Source organism: Aulonocara stuartgranti (genome assembly GCF_965226115.1).
Source record: "Aulonocara stuartgranti genome assembly, chromosome: 10".
Classification (NCBI taxonomy): Eukaryota; Metazoa; Chordata; class Actinopteri; order Cichliformes; family Cichlidae; genus Aulonocara; species Aulonocara stuartgranti.
The window spans coordinates 1731657-1753613 of record NC_138946.1 but is presented as its reverse complement, the minus strand read 5'-3'; the positions used below and the strand labels follow the sequence as shown (position 1 = coordinate 1753613).

At 42.2% G+C, this 21957-nt stretch overlaps 1 protein-coding gene across 1 annotated transcript; it reads left to right on the top strand.

Annotated features, from left to right (window-relative positions):
- The first annotated feature begins 6994 nt into the window (after positions 1-6994).
- LOC309715189 (GTPase IMAP family member 9-like) lies at positions 6995-10270 on the top strand. The gene is made up of 2 exons (XM_082548086.1): positions 6995-7291; positions 8732-10270. The coding sequence occupies exons 1-2, from the start codon at positions 7225-7227 to the stop codon at positions 9634-9636; spliced, it is 972 nt and encodes a 323-aa protein (XP_082404212.1). The 5' UTR covers positions 6995-7224; the 3' UTR covers positions 9637-10270.
- The last annotated feature ends 11687 nt before the right edge of the window (positions 10271-21957 follow it).

Here is a 21957-nt window from a genome sequence, read left to right as displayed (position 1 = left end):
ACTCGGTGCCTGCTGCCGCCACGCAATGTAAAAAACATCCTACAGTCTGACAGACAAGCTGCTTTTCAAACTGTAGGATGTTTCTCTGCACAAGCTGCCAGACTGAAAACACTGCTGGGAAGTTATTTAGCTTCAATGAACAGGAAGTAATACTACGATGCTCTACTTTCTCTTAATGTTAACTTTATAGTCCAAAATACTTTCTGCATGAAGTGAGTCCCCTTCACCAACACAGGTTTTACTTTAGTCACAGCTCACACAGAACAACAGTTATGGTAAAAAGCATGATATCATTTAACACTGACAGCGTACACATGGTGTAAATAAGTCATGAAGCCTCTGGGTAAATGTTTACTTTATTATTACATTTGTTTTTTTTACTTTACAAGGAGAGACTTTTTTTTAGCAACAGTGCAAGAAGCTTTGTTAAATATTATAAAATGACAAATAAAGTAACTGAATCTACAGAGCACATTACAAATAATAAAACTTTCTTTCAATAACAGGTTAAACCTTCAAACTCCACCAATCATTTGGCCCCTGGAAGCATCTTCTGGAAAATTAAACAATCACGCACAAAAACACCAAAGAGCTGGGAAAACGCGTCATAAAGAGCTGGAACAGCAGCTTACTGCCGTTTGATTTCGGAGCCAAAAAATCGAGTATAACTTGTAGGTGCAGGCTGGTATTTTATAATCATTAAGTGCAGTTTGAAAATGATTGTGTGCTGAGAAAATGTGTAGAACCATAAACAAAGAAGCCTCTTTCTGCACAAGTCAGCACAGGTTAGGTTACTAAAACAGCTAAGCTCAAATAAGTGTAACGAAGCTGTGCCCAGTTAAACTTCAAGGGAAAATGATAAAAGCTTAATTAATTTAATACCAACGTTGGGCTGCAGTGAACAAAGCAAATAAACATCAATTAAACTTCACAATGAAAGCTAAGTTAAACATAGCTGCACAGCTGGTAATCAAAGCTGGAGCCACCACGTTTCCCTGGACTGAAACACAGTTTCTTGTGCAATGATCCTCCACGTTGGAGCCTTCGTGTTGCGTGCACATACGTTCAGCAGAGAGTGGGCGAGTGTTTGTCTTGTTCTGACCGCCGGGTTCCAGCCTGACGCCCCCACAGAGCAGCTCAGAAACAAACACCGTCCTCCCTCCGCCTACAACCACTTTCACCCTCGAGTTTCAGCACAGCTTCCATTATAAGTAAATGCACAGCCTAATTCAAGAGTCGCTCCTGTTACTGTTCAAATGATGACAGCAACATTTGAGATTTTAGCAGTTTAGCGCACGTTTAGCTGCGTGGCTTTCCTTTTTGGTTTTGCTGACTGTGCACGTGCCCTCTAGACCCCGTCTGTCGGTGTAGATAGAGCAGTTCACCGAGGCTACGATCAAACATACAGGCGTGTGTTTAAATGAAGGTTTCAGCTTTAGTTTGGGGAATTATCTCCACATGACGATGCAAAAGCCAAACCCAAGTGCTGTGAAGAGAATGTCGGTGCAACGGGTGGAGATGTGACCCTAACCACACAGACGAAGGACTCACCTTCAAGATTCAAAGTGTTTATTGTCATACAGAAGAAATTTTCTCTGTGCAATGAAATTCCTCCATTTGCTGTCCAAACACAAATGTCAAGTTAGGTAAAGTTTTAAAAGAATGCGATAAATAAGATAAAAATAAGGATAGAAAAATAATGGAGATAAATAAATAAGTACAAAATATAAGTAAGTGAAGACGTGTGTATGCAGATGTCAATGTAGATGGATGTACAAAGGAGCTTAATGTGCAAAAAAACATGTGCAAAGTGTCCTGATGTGCAAAATTGCATTTGAGGTAGTTTCGCTGTTCAAGAGTCTGATGGCAGTGAGGAAGAAGGAGTTGTTGAGTCGAGATGTTCTAGATTTCACACTTCATCACTTTCACCTTCGCCCCGAGGACAGAAGAACAGTCCGTGTTGGGGGTGTGTGGGGTCTGCGATGATAGATGCTCTGCAGAGAGGGCAGCAGAGTCCTGGTGATCTTCTCTGCAGTTGTTATCACTCTCTGCTGGCGTTTGCGGTCCGTAGCAGTAGTGCTGCTCTGCTAGACGCTGCTGAGGATCTTGGCAGACAAACCAAATTTCCTCGGCCTCCTCAGGAAATAAAGCCGCTCCTGGGCCTTCTTGACCAGCTGTGTGGTGTTCGGTGTCCACGTGAGGTCCTCTGAGATGAGCTGCTCACTCTTTCCACTTCACGCTCCCGGATAAACAGCGGCTGGTGAGGCCTCCTCTTCTTCCTCATGTCCCCTTTCATCTCCTTTGTCTTATCAGTGTTGAGGGTGAGGTTGTTGTCCTCACACCATGACACCAGACCGGCCGCCTCTCTCCTATAAGCCGCCTCGTATGATGTTCTCTTTGTTGGAGGCGACACAGACGTGGGTGTACAGGGTGTAGAGGGTGGGACTGAGGACGCAACCCTGTGGAACGCCAGTGTTTGTAATAATGCTGGCTGAAGTCCTGTTGCCGATCCTGATGGACAGTGGCCTGCCAGTCAAAGAGTCCTGTAGCCGGTCACATAGGGTGGGGTGCAGGCCGAGTTTTGCCAGCTTGTGGGTGAGTTTGTGTGGGATGAGAGTATTGAAGGCGGAGCTGTAATCAACCAATAGTACCCTGATGTAGGAGTCATTGTTTCTAGGTTGGAGAGTGAGCAGTAAAGGGCAGCAGCGATGGCGTCTGACGTGGACCTGTTGGGCCGTAGGCATACTGCAGGGGATCCAGAGTGTCTGGGATGTTGCTCTGGATGTAGGCCAGCGCCATTCTCTCAAAACACTTTGCAATAATTGGAGTGAGTGCAACTGGTCTGTAGTCGTTTAGGCAGGTGGCTGGGCTTTTCTTGGGGTGAGGGATCATAGTTGTGGTTTTGAAGCATGTGGGAACGATGCTCTGGCTGAAGGAAAGGTTGAAGATGGAGGTGAGAACATCAGCCAGCTCGTTGCACATGCTTTAAGGGCCTGTCCAGGGATGTTGTCTGGTCTGCCTTGCGGGGGGTGATCTTCCTCAGGATTTTGTGTACTTGGTCTATTGAGACCGCTGGCCGGGGAGAGGGTTGGGTGATCTGCATTCTCCTTCTGCATCTAAAAAGTTTCACCTCTTTGGCCAAAACACTGAGAAAAAGCAGCATTTTACAAAATGCCCACATATGTGTGGACAAGACCTGGGAATTATTATATTATTGGTTTAAAGTGATTCAGTAATATTTAAGGCTTATTACTGACTCATTCACGGGGGTGGGCGTGGAAAGGATTTTGGCCCGAGCCGCCATTTTCGGGGGTCTAAACAAAGCGCAAGCGAAAAAGGAGCGAAGGCACACACAACAGCCATGGTTCGTTCTTGCTGTGTGGTCGGCTGCAATGTTTGATCGCACGACCGGCAAGAGAATAAGCTTGAAAAGGGTTTATCTTTTCATTCTTTCCTCACCTGGAAGCAACATGAGGCAGCTCGTGTATCGATGTTACCAAACGAAGGCGTCCAGCCTGGAGAGCAGCTGTGAGACGAGCTCCAGTTCTCTTCCATCTCCAAATATCTGTTGGTGCTCCAGACATTTTCATTCCGGTAAGTTCTAAATATGTTCATATCTTTATAGCCTATTAGTTTTATTTTTGATGCGCTCTGAGCAAATTAGAACAAACATCCTACTGAATGATTTTGCAGAACTACCTTCTGTTTATAGACTTGCTAATTATTTGGCATTATTGCAGCAAACCAGCCGATGAAATGGATGAAACATCGTGACTGGGTTCCAGCGCTACACAAGGGACCTGCTGCAAACATACCACCATGCCAATCAGATTACTTCTTCCATGTGAGGGTGAAGAGGGGACCCTCCTGGATAAGATGGTGAAGGTTTGCTGCGTTTGGTGAACAGTGTGATAATAAAACCAGGGAAAATGAAACCTGCTCCTGTTAAATATTCTTTAGTCTTTTGCTGTATAAATTGCTGTATTTTTTCAAAAGACACAGTAAATAAAGTAATGTTAGTAGTGGGTGATATCATGTAAACACTGTCATGATTTTGTGTAAACATTTTGTCATTTGTAAACTATAAATGACATCATCATTGTAACAGATGTGATGTTCTATAAAGTGGTTTTAATTTTAAAAAAAGAGGCAAAAATTACTTTGTTTCTTTATTCAACTTTTGAACAGCGGGACTCAGTCAGTACATATTCAGTAAATGCAAATTATTTACACAGCAGTGCACTACAGGCATAAATCTAGACCCCTAGATAAAACATGATGGCATTATAGCAGTGACGACTCCTCCACAGTAGCAGGTGGGAGGTTTCTGTTTTGAGGACGCCTCCTTTTACCCGTCACTACAGATGGTCTGTTTATGTTTTGATCAAGAGCCTTTTTTTGGGCAGCTGAAGAGGAGAAGTCTATCTTATGGCCAACCTCTGGCTGTATCTTGGTCATATTACCCAGAAAAACCCAGAATGCAGGTTCATCTGTAACAGTCCTTGTGCCACAGATCACTGTTGCTTCTACATTAAACAGAAGAGCAGCGACGTGGCTGCAGGTCTCCACGACTCCGGCCATACAGCTGCAGTGGGCGGCTTCAACCTTCCCTGTGATGCTCACAGTGACCCATGGCTGCAATGCTGGTTCATTCAGTCTTTGAGAGTGCAGGACCTGAAACACACACAAAGTTCATTTATGACAAGAACTATGAGCCAAGGCCGACGTAAATGTGTTTAATCTACTTTATCATAAATGTAACAAAGTGTTTAGAAAGTTAGCACATACATGTAATTATGCATTTCTTTATGTGTCCATCTATAGAACGCTGCAGGTTATAGTGTAAATCTGCCTGTTCTCTGTCAAAAACCTGCCTGCAGAAAATGAACCTAAAGTATGTAATGCAAGGATGTCATCACTTTAGAGATGGAGAAAGCATAAAGTGACAATTATGAATCCCTTAATATGATAAGGAGATTCTGCAGGTCATTGATCAAAGTATAAAACTACAATAAAATGTATTTTTAGTGACACAGAATACAAACATGGAAGCAAGATATATAATTAGGATTATTTATAATAAACATGAATAAATGATTGCGATTTCTTTAACCATAGAGAATAACTAAATCCTTCAGGACAGTGTCTCATCAATGCACTGAACTCACTGTGTTATCCCTCTAACAGCCTCCACATGTTCTCACTGTAATTTCCCCTCATGAATGAATTTATGCTGCAGTAATATGAATATTTGCAGGGAAATCAAACGCATTTCACACGCAGTACTCGAGCTGACTTACCTTTGATTGAATGACGACTTGTACGCGCTGACAAGGTACGAGAATATGTCAGGCTACGGTCTTCAGGGTTTCTACTCCACGGCCGTGTTTCATACGGGTCCACATTTCCAATGCACGCTATTTTCTGCAAGTACCGCCGCGTCGCCTCTGAATGAAATCGGTCTCTATACAGTTCATTCTCTTTTGAGCTGCTTTTAAGCATCTTGTAGTCGTCGTTCCAACACAGTGTGTTTGTTTTGATTCGTAGACCCTGAAAATGGCGCCGCACTCCCACAATGCATTGCGGCGTGATGTCAACTCCAAAGCCTTATAGTGTCACATCTGTCAAGTCCCCCTCGCCCTTTGTGTGTTTTGGTGATGTCTTTGTCTCCCATCATCTCCTTAACTATCCCACTTACGTTTGTGTCTCTGCTTCCTGTTTTATTTTGACAGCCTCGTGTTCCGTGGTCATTGTGTTTAGTTTTGCTTCCCATGAGGCGTCATGTTCATGTGTGTCAACGGTGTACCCCGTGTGCGTCCACTTCCCTTTATGTTCTGCTGTCATTCATTCTCGGTCAGGTCGTTTGTTATGTTCCTGCCATGTTTCCAGGATTTCACACTTTCAGATATTCAGATATTTTTTGTCAGGTTTCCATGTTTAGGGTTTTTTCATGTTTCTAATTTCCCAGTTTAGGTTTTGTCCACTTTTGTTTTGACTTGGCCTTTTTCTTTTTGTACTGCTTAATCAGCCATAATAAATGGCTTGTTAGAAGTTTCATTTTCACGTGTCTGTGTTTGGGTCCTGCTTCCGTTGATTGTGACAACCAGATGAAATTCAGGGAACTACTGTCTTTCACATTCCATCACTAACCACGGTCACACGTCCAGAATCCTTTTAAAACTAACTGTGATTGGTTCTCGGTCTACCCATCTATTTCAGTACTCTTTCTGGCATCGTTGTATTGTACTCATATTGTATAAAGCATTTCGTTTTATTCTATTCTATTGTGTACAATATCTTATGGATATATTATTCCAGTGTTTTTTTTCTTCTTCTAATTTTTCTGTGCAACTTTGCACTGTCCACTGCTGTAACAAACCAAATTTCCCACGTGTGGGACTAATAAAGGTTATCTTATCTTATCACACTGAATCTTCATCATCTTCATTGGAAAAGAATGAACAATGTTTTGAATATAGAACCAATAAAATGACTGATCTTCATAGAGCTAAACCCAGATCCCCCCTCCCTACCCCCACATCCTCTAAACCACTTCACTGAGATCTCAGTGGAAACACTAAAACACAGTCTAACAGTCTAAACTCTGTTAAAGAAGCCCTCTCTGGAGGGTTCATTTCCACACAGCCATTTTTATTCCAAATGTTAGAGAAGACTGGGGCCAGCGGTCATAATTCCTACTATGAATACTCTCCTTCTTTTCTTGCGTAACACTTGCAGCGGTTTTCTGTCCAGTCATCGGGGCATATGAAACTTTCTCTTTCACTCTCAGCCACAGTAACAGCACATGGGTTTGGCTTGGGTCTCCCCCACAGTTCCCAAACTCACGGTCACACCACCACATCATGTTAGGACCATTGCCACAAACGATTTTTTTACTTTATGAGTATATGAGCGTAGATTATGACGTGTTAAATGCAACCATTAGTGTTGTGGATGTAAACAAGGTCCACAGAGACCTACAGAGGAAAATTGCAATTAATTTTCAGCTCAATCAGCTGTTGTAATCAAACGTTGTATTTGATGTCATTCATTGTTCAGGTTGTTCTTTTCTTATAGCTGCATCATGGTAACATTTGTAACCTGGGTTACCCATTTTTCCTCATCTCTTCTATCTGTGAGCGCGTATAACGATGTCACATGTTTGAGGGCAGGACTAGAAGCAGACTCTCATACTGAGACACTATAAACAGAAAGCAGTCAGACATGCAACACAATTACAAACAAGCCGCTTACAGAGGGACAAACATGGACAGCACATATGCTCTGCTAGGTAAGTACATGGAAACTAATAGAGCTCACTACACGTCTGTTTTTAGGACTTATGTTCTCTTCTCTATTTCTTTGGTTGTTTTGTTTTTGTTGTTTTTATGTTTTTATTATTATTTGTAGAATCTGATCTAACATATTCAGTCAGTAATTGTTTTGGGGGTTTTTTTATGTTTTTTTTTTTAAATAGAGATTGAAAATATGACGTCATTCAGGGGTAAAACCGCAAAGGATTCTGGGAACTCGTGGCGAGAGGTACTAGCGCACGCAGGCTTTCAATTGAAATCAGTCACACAGCGATAAAAAGAAACACAAAATGGCAAGAAGCTGTTGTATTATTAACTGCAATAGCCGGTCACATGACAGCCACGGGAAGACATACTTTTCTTTCTTATTCTCATTTAAAATGTCGAGCTTTTAATAAATAATTATCCGAATCTGACACCCAAAGTTTTAATTTGATGTAAAAGGAATAGAAGTCCATTACTGTATATAGTAACTATTAAGTCTATGGTAATATATATACCCTAGTAAGCTATAGTACTTTTTCCTTTGGGAAGGTACCATCTGTGCAGTCTGCAATTTTGTTGAAGAAAGATGTTGAATCTATTTAATATTTCTTGAAAAATAATTGATTTCTGTGCATTTTTTTTCACACTGCATCAAATTAAGGTTGATTACGTTGATTAAGCATCATGAGGTGGAGCGTGAGGGGTGGTTCCCTATTTTTTATTTATTTATTTTTGTTGCTGCTGGGAGTTGGAACCCTATTAGTTAGGTTGCTTAATATTTACGCTAAGTACTCTTTAAAATACCAGAATAGGGAGGATGGTGTAGGTTTAAGTTTATTAGATTGATCAGTATTGCTGAACTATGAAATATTTTTTTTTGCATACAGGTATAACAGAATAGCTTTAGTGTAGTTGTTGTTTTAAACTTGAGTATGAACTTATACAAAATGTAAAATGCAATGCGCGAAAGTCACGTGGTCTGTCAATCTCTATTAGTGTGTGCTGAAATATGGGATTGCTGAACCTTTTCATATTGTAAATATCCAGTTATTAAACATTTTAACACGATAATGTTAATGTTGTAAAAACAGGTTGATTTTAGATGGATTGGTCCACACGTAAAACAGACCCTCTGCTTCCTGTAAATTCTATGTAACTTCTGTTTTAAAAGTTCGTATTAATATAACGTTCTTGCAGTTCTTTCTTGCAAAATTCATCACAATTGCAAGGTTTTGCTTCTCCTTCATCCATCTCAGCAGCCTGGTACTGTCTGTTACTACTGTTTAGGCTCCAGATAACTAAAGCATACTTTTTAGAGCTGATGTTTTTAAAAAAAAAACATTTCCTTCCAAAGGAAAATGGAACGAAAATGTCAGATGTACACATCTGATCAACATTAACATCAGCGTCATGTTTTTAACATTGTTTGGCAGATGATGAAGAAGAGGAAGAACCCAAGTTCCGGATAGTCCTCGTTGGGAAAACTGGAGTTGGGAAGAGCGCAACAGGAAACACCATCTTAGGAACAAGAACTTTTATATCCACAACATCTCCTTCCACAGTAACGTTAGAGTGCCGAAAGGAAACGGGAGAATTTGGTGGTCACGCGCTGGCTGTCATTGATACTCCGGGTCTGTTCGACACCAGCAAAACTGAAAAGGAGGTGAAAAGAGAGATCGCTAGATCAATCTCATTTGTTGCTCCTGGTCCTCATGTGTTCCTGGTTGTGCTACAGGCTGGCAGATTCACAAAAGAAGAACAAGAAACAGTGAAAATCCTTCAGAAGGTGTTTGGAGAAACAGCAGCACAGTACACTATGGCCTTGTTCACACATGGAGACAACCTGGAGGCCGACGACATGAACATAGAAACATTTATCCATAAAAGTAAAGCTCTCAATGACTTCCTCGATCAGTGTCAGAGAAGATATCATGTTTTTAACAACAGAAAGAAAGATCCCACTCAGGTCAGAGAGCTGTTGGAGAAGATCAACACAATGGTTCAGAGAAACGGAGGAAGCTGCTACACCAATGAAAAATTCCTGGAGGCAGAGAAAGCCATAAAAGAGGAGATGGGCCGACTTCTGAGGGAAAATCCAGGCATGACATCCCAGGAAGCACGGAGACTGGCAGAGAAAGACAACTGGTTCATCCAGGCCGTTGTGGCTGCTGCTGGAGCAATTCCTGGTATTGGTCTGGGAGCTGGTGTTGGACTTGCTGTTGAAGTTGCTATTGGAGCAGGTGTTGGAGCTGTAGGAGGCCCAATTGGAGCTGCAGTGGGAGCTGTAGCTGGAGCTACAGTTGTGGCCGTGAAAAGCGGTGCATGTCCTATACAGTGAAATTCATTTAGCTGTGACTCATTAAAGTCAGCTTAGCATGAAGATCAACAGTGAGGTTATTATCATATCGTGTGTTTTTACTGAATCACGTTTACTCAGATGTTTGTTTATCATGAATGTTGATGAAGTGATTATTGAGATGTTCCTGAACTCTTCAATCGAAAATAATCAGAAGGTCAGATTATTGCTGTATATGCATGAATCAAACACATTAATAATGAAAGCTGAGGAGTGGTATCCCTATTCAAATAATAACGCTACGGGTAAACGTTTAAGCTTTCAGATTATTAAAACTCTGTTTTAGGTCAGTTTTCAATCAGAAGTAGGAGCACCGAATTATTCTTTTCATATAAAATAAAAACTGTGCCTCCACAAAATGTTTCAAAAGACTAAAGAAAAAATTGGTTTAACTGTTGTTTTGTTGGTAATTTTCGCTTTGTGTTGCTGTTGTATCCTTTTATTTTTTTTCACTTATTAGAAAATGTACTGTATTTATTCATGAGTCAACACTGTGTGCATGATAATAATTGTAATCGCATTTTCCCATGTACAACTTGTACAACTTTAAATGTAAAATCAAAGGAAACTGATCAAATGTAGGAAATTGGATTCAAATACATTGCATCGTACTTTGCTTCATGGTTTCCTCTGATTTTTTCCATTTTCTTTCATGTTACAGTTTAATATAGTATATATGTATATCATCCAGTGTTTGTTATATCATATTCTACCCATTAATCTTCTCCTGATTATCAGGGGCTGAGCAGCTCCTTCAGCCCATGTGGGGAGGCACCTAGGTGTTCCCACGCCAGTCGAGACATATAATCTCCCCAGCATGTCCTTGGTCTGCCCCGGGACCTCCTGTTGGTAGAACATTCACAGAATGCCTCATCCAGCCACCATCTGAGTAAGAGGCCTGAACCACCTCACCCGGCTCCTTTCGATATGGAGTTGCACTTCCACTCTGAGTTTCTCCTAAATGATTACACTCTTTGCCATATTTCTAAGTGTCAGCAACTCCCATGCACCCTTTGGAGGAAGTGTGCAGTCTCTCTCTTAACCACAGACCAATCCATCAGTTAATCTTCCACTCCCCCATGAACAGACTTGGAGGTGCTGATTCCCATTCCTGGTGGTTTAGACTCACCTGTGAACCAGTCCATTGTATGCTGAAGGCCACTACCTGATGAAGCCAACAGAACCACAACAGCAAAACACAATTCAATTATAGCGCCAAATCACAACATCAGTCACCTCAAGCTTCTTTATATTACACGGTATACCCCTACAACAATAGAGAGAAAACCCTGTGTGAGCTAGCACCCGGCAACAGTGGGAAGGAAAAACCTTTTAACAGGAAGAAACCTCCAGCAGAACCAGGCTCAGGGATGGCCAGCAATCTCCACGATCAGTCTGTGGTGAGGGGAGGAAGACGGGACAAAAGACACTGAGAGCCAGAGATGAAAAATAAGTAATGATTAAATGCAGAGTGATGGAGCAATGAAAGTGTATGCTATGGCTTCTGATGATGCTGCCTAAGGGAAGCATGTACACTGAACAAAAATATAAACGCAACACTTTTGTTTTTGCTCCCATTCCCCATGGGATGGACGTAGAGACCTAAAATTCATTCCAGATACACAATATAACCATCCCTCCCAAACAGTGGTCACAAATCAGTCCAAATGTGTGGTAGTGGGCACATCTGCTATATTGAGATAATCCATCCCACCTCACAGGTGTGCCACATCAGGATGCTGATCTGACATCATGAGTAGTGCACAGGTGTACCTCAGACTGCCCACAACAAAAGGCCACCCTGGAATGTGCAGTTTTGTCTCACAGCAAAATGCCACAGATGCCACAAGCAATGAGGGAGCGTGCAATTGGCATGCTGACAGCAGGAATGTCAACCAGATCTGTCGCCCGTGCATTGAATGTTCATTTCTCAACCATAAGCAGTCTCCACAGGCGTTTCAGAGAATATGGCAGCACATCCAACCGGCCTCACAACCGCAGACCTCGTGTAACCACACCAGCCCAGGACCTCCACATCCAGCAGGTTCACCTCCAAGATCGTCTGAGACCAGCCACCCAGACAGCTGCTGGAACAATTGGTTTGCACAACCAAACAATTTCTGCACAAACTGTCAGAAACCGTCTCAGGGACGCTCAACTGCATGCCCGTCGTCCTCATCGGGGTCTTGACCTGACTCCAGCTCGTCGCCGTAACAGACTTGTGTGGGCAAATGCTCACATTCGATGGCGTCTGGCACGTTGGAGAGGTGTGCGCTTCACGGATGAATCATGGTTCACATTGTTCAGGGCAGATGGCAGCTGAGAATGTCCCAGTTCTTGCATGGCCAGCATACTCACCGGACATGTCACCCATTGAGCATGTTCGGGATGTGCTTGACCGGCGTATACGACAGCGTGTACCAGTTCCCACGAATATCCAACAACCTCGCACAGCCATTGAAGTGGAGTGGACCAACATTCCACAGGCCACAATTGACAATCTGATAGACTCCATGCGACGATGTGTTGCATGAGGCAAATGGTGGTCACACCAGATACTGACCGGTTCTGGGTCCCCAGACCCCCAATAGTGCAAAAAACTGCACATTCCAGGGTGGCCTTTTGTTGTGGGCAGTCTGAGGTACACCTGTGCACTACTCATGATGTCAGATCAGCATCCTGATGTGGCACACCTGTGAGGTGGGATGGATTATCTCAATATAGCAGATGTGCCCACTACCACACATTTGGACTGATTTGTGACCACTGTTTGGGAGGGATGGTTATATTGTGTATCTGGAATGAATTTTAGGTCTCTACGTCCATCCCATGGGGAATGGGAGCAGTAACAAAGGTGTTGCGTTTATATTTTTGTTGAGTGTATAATGTACACAGAATTGGTCCTAGCACTGAACCCTGTGGAACTCCAGAACCTTAGTGTTTAAAGAGGACGCTCCATTTATGTGAACAAAGTCTATTAGATTGATATGATACAAACCACTGCAGTGCTGCACTGAGGCCTAGCAGAACAAGCACGGACATGAGTCCGCTGTCAGAGGCCATAAGAAGATCTCAACATACCCTTCGTAAATACTAATATATAGAGACCCCTACCAGCAATCATTCATTTATTTATTTCTGTGGCTTTTTGTTGTTGACATGCTGTGTAGGTGTGCACTTGACCAGCTGATATCAACATAACGGGGAACCTTTGACTATTGTTCACCTGTAGTTTGAATCATAAGAAGTGTCCCCGTACAGAGATGTGCTTCTGATTTTGTAATGCAGCTCTGCTTGTGTTGAGTGATGTAAACAACCAATCGATCTGCACTCTTCAAACGTCAAAATTAAGCATGTGATGTTTTTATGACACAGCAGTGGTGGGTGTTCCCACCTCCTGCTCTTTGTCACTTAATGCAATCTTTCCGTTTTTGTGTTTTTTGGGTCCATCTTCGCACTAGCGATTGACCGCAAAATAAAGCTACCGGAAACGGTCAACTCTACATCAGGTCTTAATACAGGAGGTCAGCATTTTCTCGTGCACAGGGTCTATAGCTTCTGTGATGACAAGTAGAAGCTGGTGTAGACGTTGGTGAACCCCAGGAAATAATCCACAACAAGTCGAATCATTTATGTGAAAACACTTATCATGTCCCTTTTTATTTTTTGGTTTCTTATGTTGCTCAAAACTGGAAATTTTTCAGAATGATGCAACACCACATGAATGTCACTCTTCATCACACTTTTCAGGTCAGCCTTCAGCTGCTATCATGACCCCTGGGTGCGAAGCACTAAATGATGCAAGACCTGTATTTCCCCAGGAAAGACAAACACGAGGGCTGGTTTCTGTGTGCAACTCTAAGGAAGCGATCCTTCCTCTGTCATTTCCTATATCTGTGTGCAGAGCAGCTACCTAAATCCTGCTCTCACAGAAGTCGATCATGTTGTTAATCTTATTACATCCTCAGTGCGTGTGACGTAGGGTGCTGTGGCTTCTCTGAAAAAGAAAGCAATCAGTCAGCGAGGTTAGACTCTTTCCTATAAAGTATCTAAATGTGAATCTAAGTATGACATTTTATCACCTTCTTTTCATCATTTTTGGCATTAATTTGACAAAATGTTCAGTTCAGCAGGCTTCAGTTTACAGTAGGTGCCCCACACCATGTGAGTCAAACACACTAAAACACACGTGGTGTTAGTATTGTAGTTAATATTCAGTATTTTCACTAGACATACCCGTGCTCACCTCAACGCCCAGCTCTGGGGTTGGACTCTGTTCTAGTCTGGAGTTGGTGAAAGGCAGTGAGCAGGGTATGCTGCAGGTTTCACTGAGGGATGAGAAGGTTGCTTACAGTTTGGTCAGTGAGTGGGGCAGTGGAGCTGCTTCATCTGGTGACTGTGTTGTTCTTCTGGGAGATTTCTACGCTCACATTGGCAAAGAGACCTGGAGGGGTGTGTTTGGGAGGAGGTTTTCTGTAAAAGCGCGCCACTTTGGGTGTGTATACGTTCCAAGACAAGTTAACTTCTGAAAAAAATTATAATTTCGTGTTGTTTTTTCACAGTATTCACAGCGTGTGAAGGCTATGAGGCTGATAAAGTGTGGATGCACTGTGTCACTCCTAATCAGCACACTCCTCAGGGACAGCAACACTTATAGGGCTTTGGAGCGTGATGTCACAGGGGTGGGCGTGGAAAGGATTTTGGCCTGATGCGCCATTTCCGGTTCCAAACAAAGCGCAAGCGACAAAGGAGCGAAAGCACACACAACAGCCGTGGTTCGTACTTGCTGTGTGGTCGGCTGCAATGTTCGATCGCACAACCGGCACAGGAATACGCTTAAAAAGGGTTTGTGTTTTTATTCTTTGCCAATCTGGAAGCACCATGAGGCAGCTCATATGGCGGCGTTACAAAAAGAAGGCGTCCAGCCTGGATAGCAGCCGTGAGACGAGCTGATATCCAGTTCACTTAACTTACCGGACATTTTCATTCCAGTAAGTTCTACATACTGTATGTGTTCATATCACTCTTTATAGCTTAATAATATTATCGTTGGTGGTTTCGGAGGTCATAGAAATTGCGAACCAACATCGAATGGAGTGACTTTGCAGACATGCGTGTTATGTAACGATTCGCTAATTCTTTCGCACAACTGTAGGGAAGCCTGCCTATGAAATGGATGTAATATGTTGCCCGATTATCAATGTGGGAGTTTGCATCAACTTTACAATTATGGACACATAATATGACAACGAGATTTTAGCAGTTCATTGATTAATGTATAACATCAACTGTGGTGGGGGGTGAACCATGGCTATTACACTCGATGCGCTCCAGCTGACTTACCCTGGTTTGAATGATGACGTACTCACAGTTTGGCGGCTTGAAAATAGCCAAATCTGCACCCAGCCGTTAGTAAATTGGATGTGAGCCTCCAGCGACTTGTAATTACGAAACTGGTTCGCAGTGTAAGCGCGTACTCCACAAACAAGATATGTGAAGGTAGGACAGTGGCGGTAAGTGGTCGGGGTCTTTACTCCACGGCCGTATTTCATACGGGTCCACATTTGCGATGCATTCTATTTTTTTCAAGTAGGGGAGACCGGGGATAGTTGTAACATTTTTGACATTTCTATCTGTAAATTGGAGCTCTTTTAAGGTAGTGGATTCAAAATGTAATGCAAAGTATTTACATGTCTCGGCTATTAAATAGTGCAGCTATTTTCTCTGCAGCACAATTACCCATTGCATGGTATGGCCTCAAACACAAAGAGTGAAATGTTACAATTAACCCCATAGTCTGGGTTAGTTGTAACATATCCTGGGGTGAAATGTAACACAATGAAATAAGGGTACTAACAAAATATTAACATGTACAGTGGGGCAAAAAAGTATTTAGTCAGCCACCGATTGTGCAAGTTCCCCCACCTAAAATGATGACAGAGGTCAGTAATTTGCACCAGAGGTACACTTCAACTGTGAGAGACAGAATGTGAAAAAAAAAATCCATGAATCCACATGGTAGGATTTGTAAAGAATTTATTGGTAAATCAGGGTGGAAAATAAGTATTTGGTCAATAACAAAAATACAACTCAATACTTTGTAACATTGTTATTGCCAACAAAGGTTATGTTACAAAGTATTGAGTTGTATTTTTGTTATTGACCAAATACTTATTTTCCACCCTGATTTACGAATAAATTCGTTACAAATCCTACCATGTGGATTCATGGATTTTTTTTTCACATTCTGTCTCTCACAGTTGAAGTGTACCTCTGGTGCAAATTACTGACCTCTGTCACCATTTTAAGTGGGGGAACTTGCACAATCGGTGGCTGACTAAATACTTTTTTGCCCCACTGTAATCTTTGTTTATTCAACACATGAATGCACTTAGAGCCATTTATGTAGCTCTGTGTGTGTGTGTGTGTGTGTGTGTGTGTGTGTGTGTGTGTGTGTGTGTGTGTGTGTGTGTGTGTGTGACAGAATACAGAAATCTAGCTTTTGAACATATTCCAACCCCCCCAAAAAAGACAAATTATGGAATTTTCTGCAACTGAATATTTCATTAATTTTGGTTGGTCTTCCTTGAGTTTGGCCTCATTGGCTCAGTGGGCATTATAACCTACAACTCTTGCACCAATTTTGAACATAACAATGAAGCTGAAAAAATGTAGTTGTTCACCAGCATCGCAATTCCATTACTTTTTATCATGGCTTACCTTGGTGTGGTTTGCAAAGTGCTTCAGAAAGATGAGGAAATCTGTTTCTTGCACCCATCCTGATTTATTTCCACTACCAGTACTTCCTACTGGTCCATCTCTGACACAGAGGTCTGCATAATGTATGTGTGGGAACACAAACAGTGGAGGAATTGTGTTGCCAATGGCATTAACCGCATATACAAAGGTGACCAGTGAACCTCTCTCTGCTGATGCCGTTGCCCCAACTTGTTTAATGTAAGTTAAAGTAATAGTGCGGTAAGTTGTAACATCTGCATTATTGTTACAACTGACCCAGACTGTTGCTGTTACAACTGACCCAGACTCCTATAGCCATGAACTAGCTAACATTACAGCCAACGGCTAAAACATTAGCACTAAAGACCTACACAGAATATATCCCCATAGACATACAAATAACATAATTTAAGTTTGATGAGTTTAACTGCAAAGCAGATAATGCTATTAGAAATTGAAATAAAGTAGAAAAACTTACTTTTTGGCATACAAATTACTTTTTTTCATGTTAAATTGTCTGTGTTTGACAAAATGTGCTGATTTTTCACCAGTGATAGCAGAACTGAATTGGGCATGCACAGGATGAGTCACATCATTTGAAACTTAGCCCTGATTGGAGAAATTGGAAGTGTTACAACTGACCCACGTTACAACTATCCCCGGTCTCCCCTACCGCCGCTTCGCCTCTGGACGCAGTCGGTCTCTATATCATCTGTTTTCTTTTGAGCTGCTTTTAACCGTGTTTCTTGTCGTCGTCGTTCCAACACAGTGTGTTTGTTTTGATTTGTGGCGCCGCGCTCCCACTATACATTGCGGCGTGACGTCAACTCCAAAGCCCTATAAGGTGTTGAGACCCCACAAGCAGCTGCTAGAACAAAGTCACTTCCCAAACAGAAGCAGAAAAAGCCATCATCCACCCTACACACCACCCATATCCTGGGGACACGACACCTGCGTGTATGGACCTCTGAAGAGTCGCAGCGTGATCTCAACTACCTACAACACTCACTGCCATCACACAAACACTGTGAAGCACAGCAGACCGTGACTAAGTGTGACACCAATGAATAACAATAAATAATATTATTAGCTTCAAAGGTTTTATCTGCTGAATATGATACGACAAAATTACATTCACACTCAATCAAGAAATACTACAGATGAGTTGGCAGTGAACAGTTTTAATTCAGTGTTTTAGTTGGAATAAAGGCGAGAAAAAATGAATGCAACAAACTTAAAATGAACCAGTGTGAACTCACATCAGTTTGGCACAACAATCCACATTTACTATGAAACATAAACTGAGTAAAATTTAATGTCTCAAAATATAAAGTTTTCTTTTTTTCTAATTAAATTCCAAAGCAGTCATCAAAGCCTCATACTGCATATTTTATGTGGGTCCATATGTAAAGGTCCACTTTCATGATTGTTCTGAGTTACAGCAGTTTTTCACATACTGCAGTTCGGTACATGAACACTGAATTTCATGTTCAGGAACATGAACCAGTGGATGAAATTCATTTCATGCTGCTATGAGTCTGTGTTGCTATTTAATATCTCAAACTATAAACCAGCACACTCGTCAAACAGACTCTCCAGATTAAAATAAATGATCAGAGCTGTGGACAGACGATCTCAGGCTTATGTTGTTCGCCAGCCGGCACTGGTTTACTTTTTTAAACTCTTTCTTTGGACAGGTGATTTTGGCCTTCAAGAGTTTGCCAAGTGAGACACCAGATATCTGCTCTGTGACTTTAATAACTGAAAACAGATAAATGTTGAAAAGCTAAAGGAGGCTTGGTGCAGTTCAACCTGTGTCCACTGAGCGGCAGCAGAGGACCAACTGCAGACCGTAAAAGCGACAGAAGCCAAACATTTTATCCAGCTGTCATTTTTCCAAACACACTACGAACTGATTTGAATCGACGTGCATCTGTAACATGCCTGTGACCTTTCTCTCCAAATAAACTAAAACTTGTATTTCTCAATTTAATTCTGGCAAAAAGAGTAAAGTCTAAAAAAAAGGATAAAATAACATTAAAAGGTGATGGAATATTATTAAAACATTTAGTTAACGACAGTAGCAAAACAGTGCAGGTGTGCAGCACAGCACACAGATTGTCTGAACATATGCACTATATACGTGCATGTTGCACTGTGGTGTTGGAGCTGCTCTATGCTACAGTTAGTTTAGCTTTAGATTCTAGCTGTTAATGAAATGGGACCAAACGGAGCAGCAAACTGAGATGAAACATTTATCTCCATAAAACAAACAGTCCAAAGACCACTGGATGACATCACTGTGGTTTCATCCTGTCACGGTTCTGTGTGGTCCCTGCCGGCATCATCATGTACCATTGTCTTCCTTCCTTTATGTTCAGGTTCAGGTTCGTGTTCGTGCTCAGTAGTTTAGTTCTCCGTTTGTCTCTCTTTATTTTCGTGTTCAATAAATCACCTTCACGGCTGCCTGCGTTTGGATCCTCCTTTTCCTTTTCCACACGGCTCTTCTCAATCGCCGTGACACATCCATCTTTTACATACTAAACAAATGAATGTGTGCTGGATTTAAAGTAAGAAATGCACAGAATGAGAAAACCCAAGCAAAGCATACAGAGCCTGTATCTACTGACCCTGCGGCGTTTAACCCCCTTGCGGTCACAAGTGTTGTTCGTCTTTTATAGTTTAGTTCAACCCTTTTATCAGTAACAGATTGGGGTTTTTTATTCAGCTGACTTCATTATGTTGGTACCAGTGTCTTGTATTTTAATCCACGTATGTGCCAGAACCCGATTTTTCTACTTGTGACTAACTTGTTTATCCAGACTGTTTAAAAGGTGTTTCCATGTCTACTGACATGGCCTTAACTGCTGATTATTAGGTCAGGGTTAGAGAATATTTATTTGTGTAATGCAGCGTTGCCCCAATTACAAAGACAGATGGCCTTTGTCTGACTCAGCTGGTCTCACTGAGTCTAAAACACAGCAGGAGGACGACAGAACAAATAATCAGAGTTGGAGAGAGGGGAGCAAAAGCTGGAGTGAAGAGGAAGAACAAGGAAGGTCATTTTAGGGCAGGAATTACAAAAGAAGAAGAAATGTTTGAGAGAAAAACTCAGTTGTACATAATGATGTTAATTTTTAGTTTCACTCATTTGAACTGCAAATATTTTAATAACCAAAAGGCCTCTGTTGGCCAAGAACAAAAAAGTTCTGGTTGATTGAAAATGTGAGAGAAAATGACTCTTTGTAAACACTTTGTCTGCACTTTTGGTCTCAGTCACTAGTTTAAAGTCTTATTGAGTACAGCAATGATCACTTTGTAAGTTATGGTCTGATTGGAGTCAAAAAGGCTGCCAACTGTCCAATGACCATGCAGCGTCCTTCAGTTTCATCTGTGCTTGTGGCGTCTGATTTCAAGCATGGTGACAGGAATAAAGGGGGGGTCATGATTTTAGAAACACTGTTTAATTGGAGCATAATATCAAGCTGGGATATTGATCTGGTCAATGTGTGTGTGTGTGGGGGGGGGGGGGCTAGTTTCAATTCTCCAGGATGGCACATGAATACGTGCCATTGCCTGAAGGTTTGCTGTGTCTCCCAACAGTCTGAGGAGCATGGAGGAGATTCCAGCTGGCAGGCGGTTACCCTACGAGAGCTGGACAGAGCCATAGAAGGCCTTAACCCATCAGTGGGTCTGGTATATACTCTGTACAGGATGAGCATGCCCAGAGCTATAAAAGGAGCTCCAGCAGGCTGCTGGTGTGAATGTCTCTGACCAAACAGATAACTTCATGAGGGTGGCCTGAGGGTCCAATGTGCTCTTATGGCCCCTGTGCTCCTTTTTTGGCACTGTGGAGTCCGAATGGCATTTTGCCATAGAATACCAGAATTGGTGCCCTGTTCTTTTCATAGTGACAGCAGGTTCACCCTGAGCACATTCAGAGAAGCCACGCCTGTAACATCCTTCAGTGTGATCAGCTTGGTGCTGGTCAGTGATGGTCTGGGGAGGCATATCCATGTTGGGAGACACAGACATCCTCAGGCAACAACATCCTGAATGGCATTAGGTATCAGGGATGAAATCCTTGGACTCACTGTAAGACCCTGCGCTGATGGTTCCTGGTTTCCTCCTGGTGCATGAGAACGTCCGGCCTCATGTGACGAGAGTATGCAGGCAGTTCCTGGAGGATGAAGGAATTAATACCACTGACTTTCCCCTGCACTCGCCAGACCTTAATCCAGTCGAACACCTCTGGGACTTTTTAGTTCATCTGTCCAGGAGGTCAACGATGAGCTCTCCCTAAACATCCCTTGTCTCATTAGAAGCATGCCCCAACATTGTCAGGCATGCAAACAAACTGGTACTTTTTGGAGTTGCTTCAATGAAATTTCAGCAAAACGAACTAACCTGCCGTTGATTTTTCGGGTGTCTTTGAATTCAGCCCTCTTGATCATTTTATTTTCCATCAAACGATGTGACGCCCTTTAGTGCCGAACACGTTGCCCAGTCCATTTCAGTAGAGAGATCCTGCCTGATTTTTCTCCCATTGAGATTTTTTGAGCAGTGTATATTTGCTTGGACTACACCCTACTGTCTATTGGGGGCTCAGTGCCATTTCTCTCAATGCCATTGGATGGGAGCATCAATAGGGCCGGAGTTTGACTGTAAGTACAATTTTAATGTCCTTGTGACATAATCAACAGTCAACGGGACAGAAAGCGTACACTACAGACAGGCAGAGCTAAACATAAAAAGCAACATCCAATGGTGGTTAGAAAGTAGTCCAAAGTCCAACAAGCAGATGTAAGAACATCAAGTCTGGGACAAAGGCTATGTAAGCACACAGGATGTCTGTAGTTTCTCACTCCTCCAGGTCATGGTAGTCTCAAGAGCTTGAACAAAGAAAGCAGACGGACGTCTTTAAGTTTGTGGAGATGTTTCATCTTTAGCCTAAGATGCTTCTTTGGTTCTAAAAAAAGAAAAGGTGGAGAGTCAACTTCTTTGTTTGTGTGTCTCTTGTCTTTGGATCTAGACATTTAAGGGTTCTTTCGTGGTTTGTCTGTGTTTATGTCTCAGTCTGATGTCTTTCCCCCTTAAATCTAATCCTTTTTTCTCATTTAAATCGAATTGGTTATGAAACATTAATGGATAAAAAAAAAATTGATCCTGGACAGTAGGCTACTTTACTTTAACTATATTTTTATTCTTCAACATGTCCTTTGTTTCATTTAAACATTTTAAAAATGTTGAACTTTTATCCAGCTCCGCTTTTCATGTGATCCATCCGAGTGCTGGCACAGTGAGGATGAAGAAGTGCTCGGATGTGTTGACCCCGAGCAGCAAGATAACAGGTGAGACTGACGCAAACGGATCTGATTTCCACTTCAGTGTTTGTTCTGCTGAGAGTTTAGATAAAGTGTGTGTGTGTGTGTGTGTGTGTGTGTGTGTGTGTGTGTGTGTGTGTGTGTGTGTGTGTGTGTGTGCTGTAACACACATAAAGTTAATATTTAGTGTTGTGAAATGCATCACAAATGTGCCAGAGACAGAGTGAGAGAGAAACCCGGG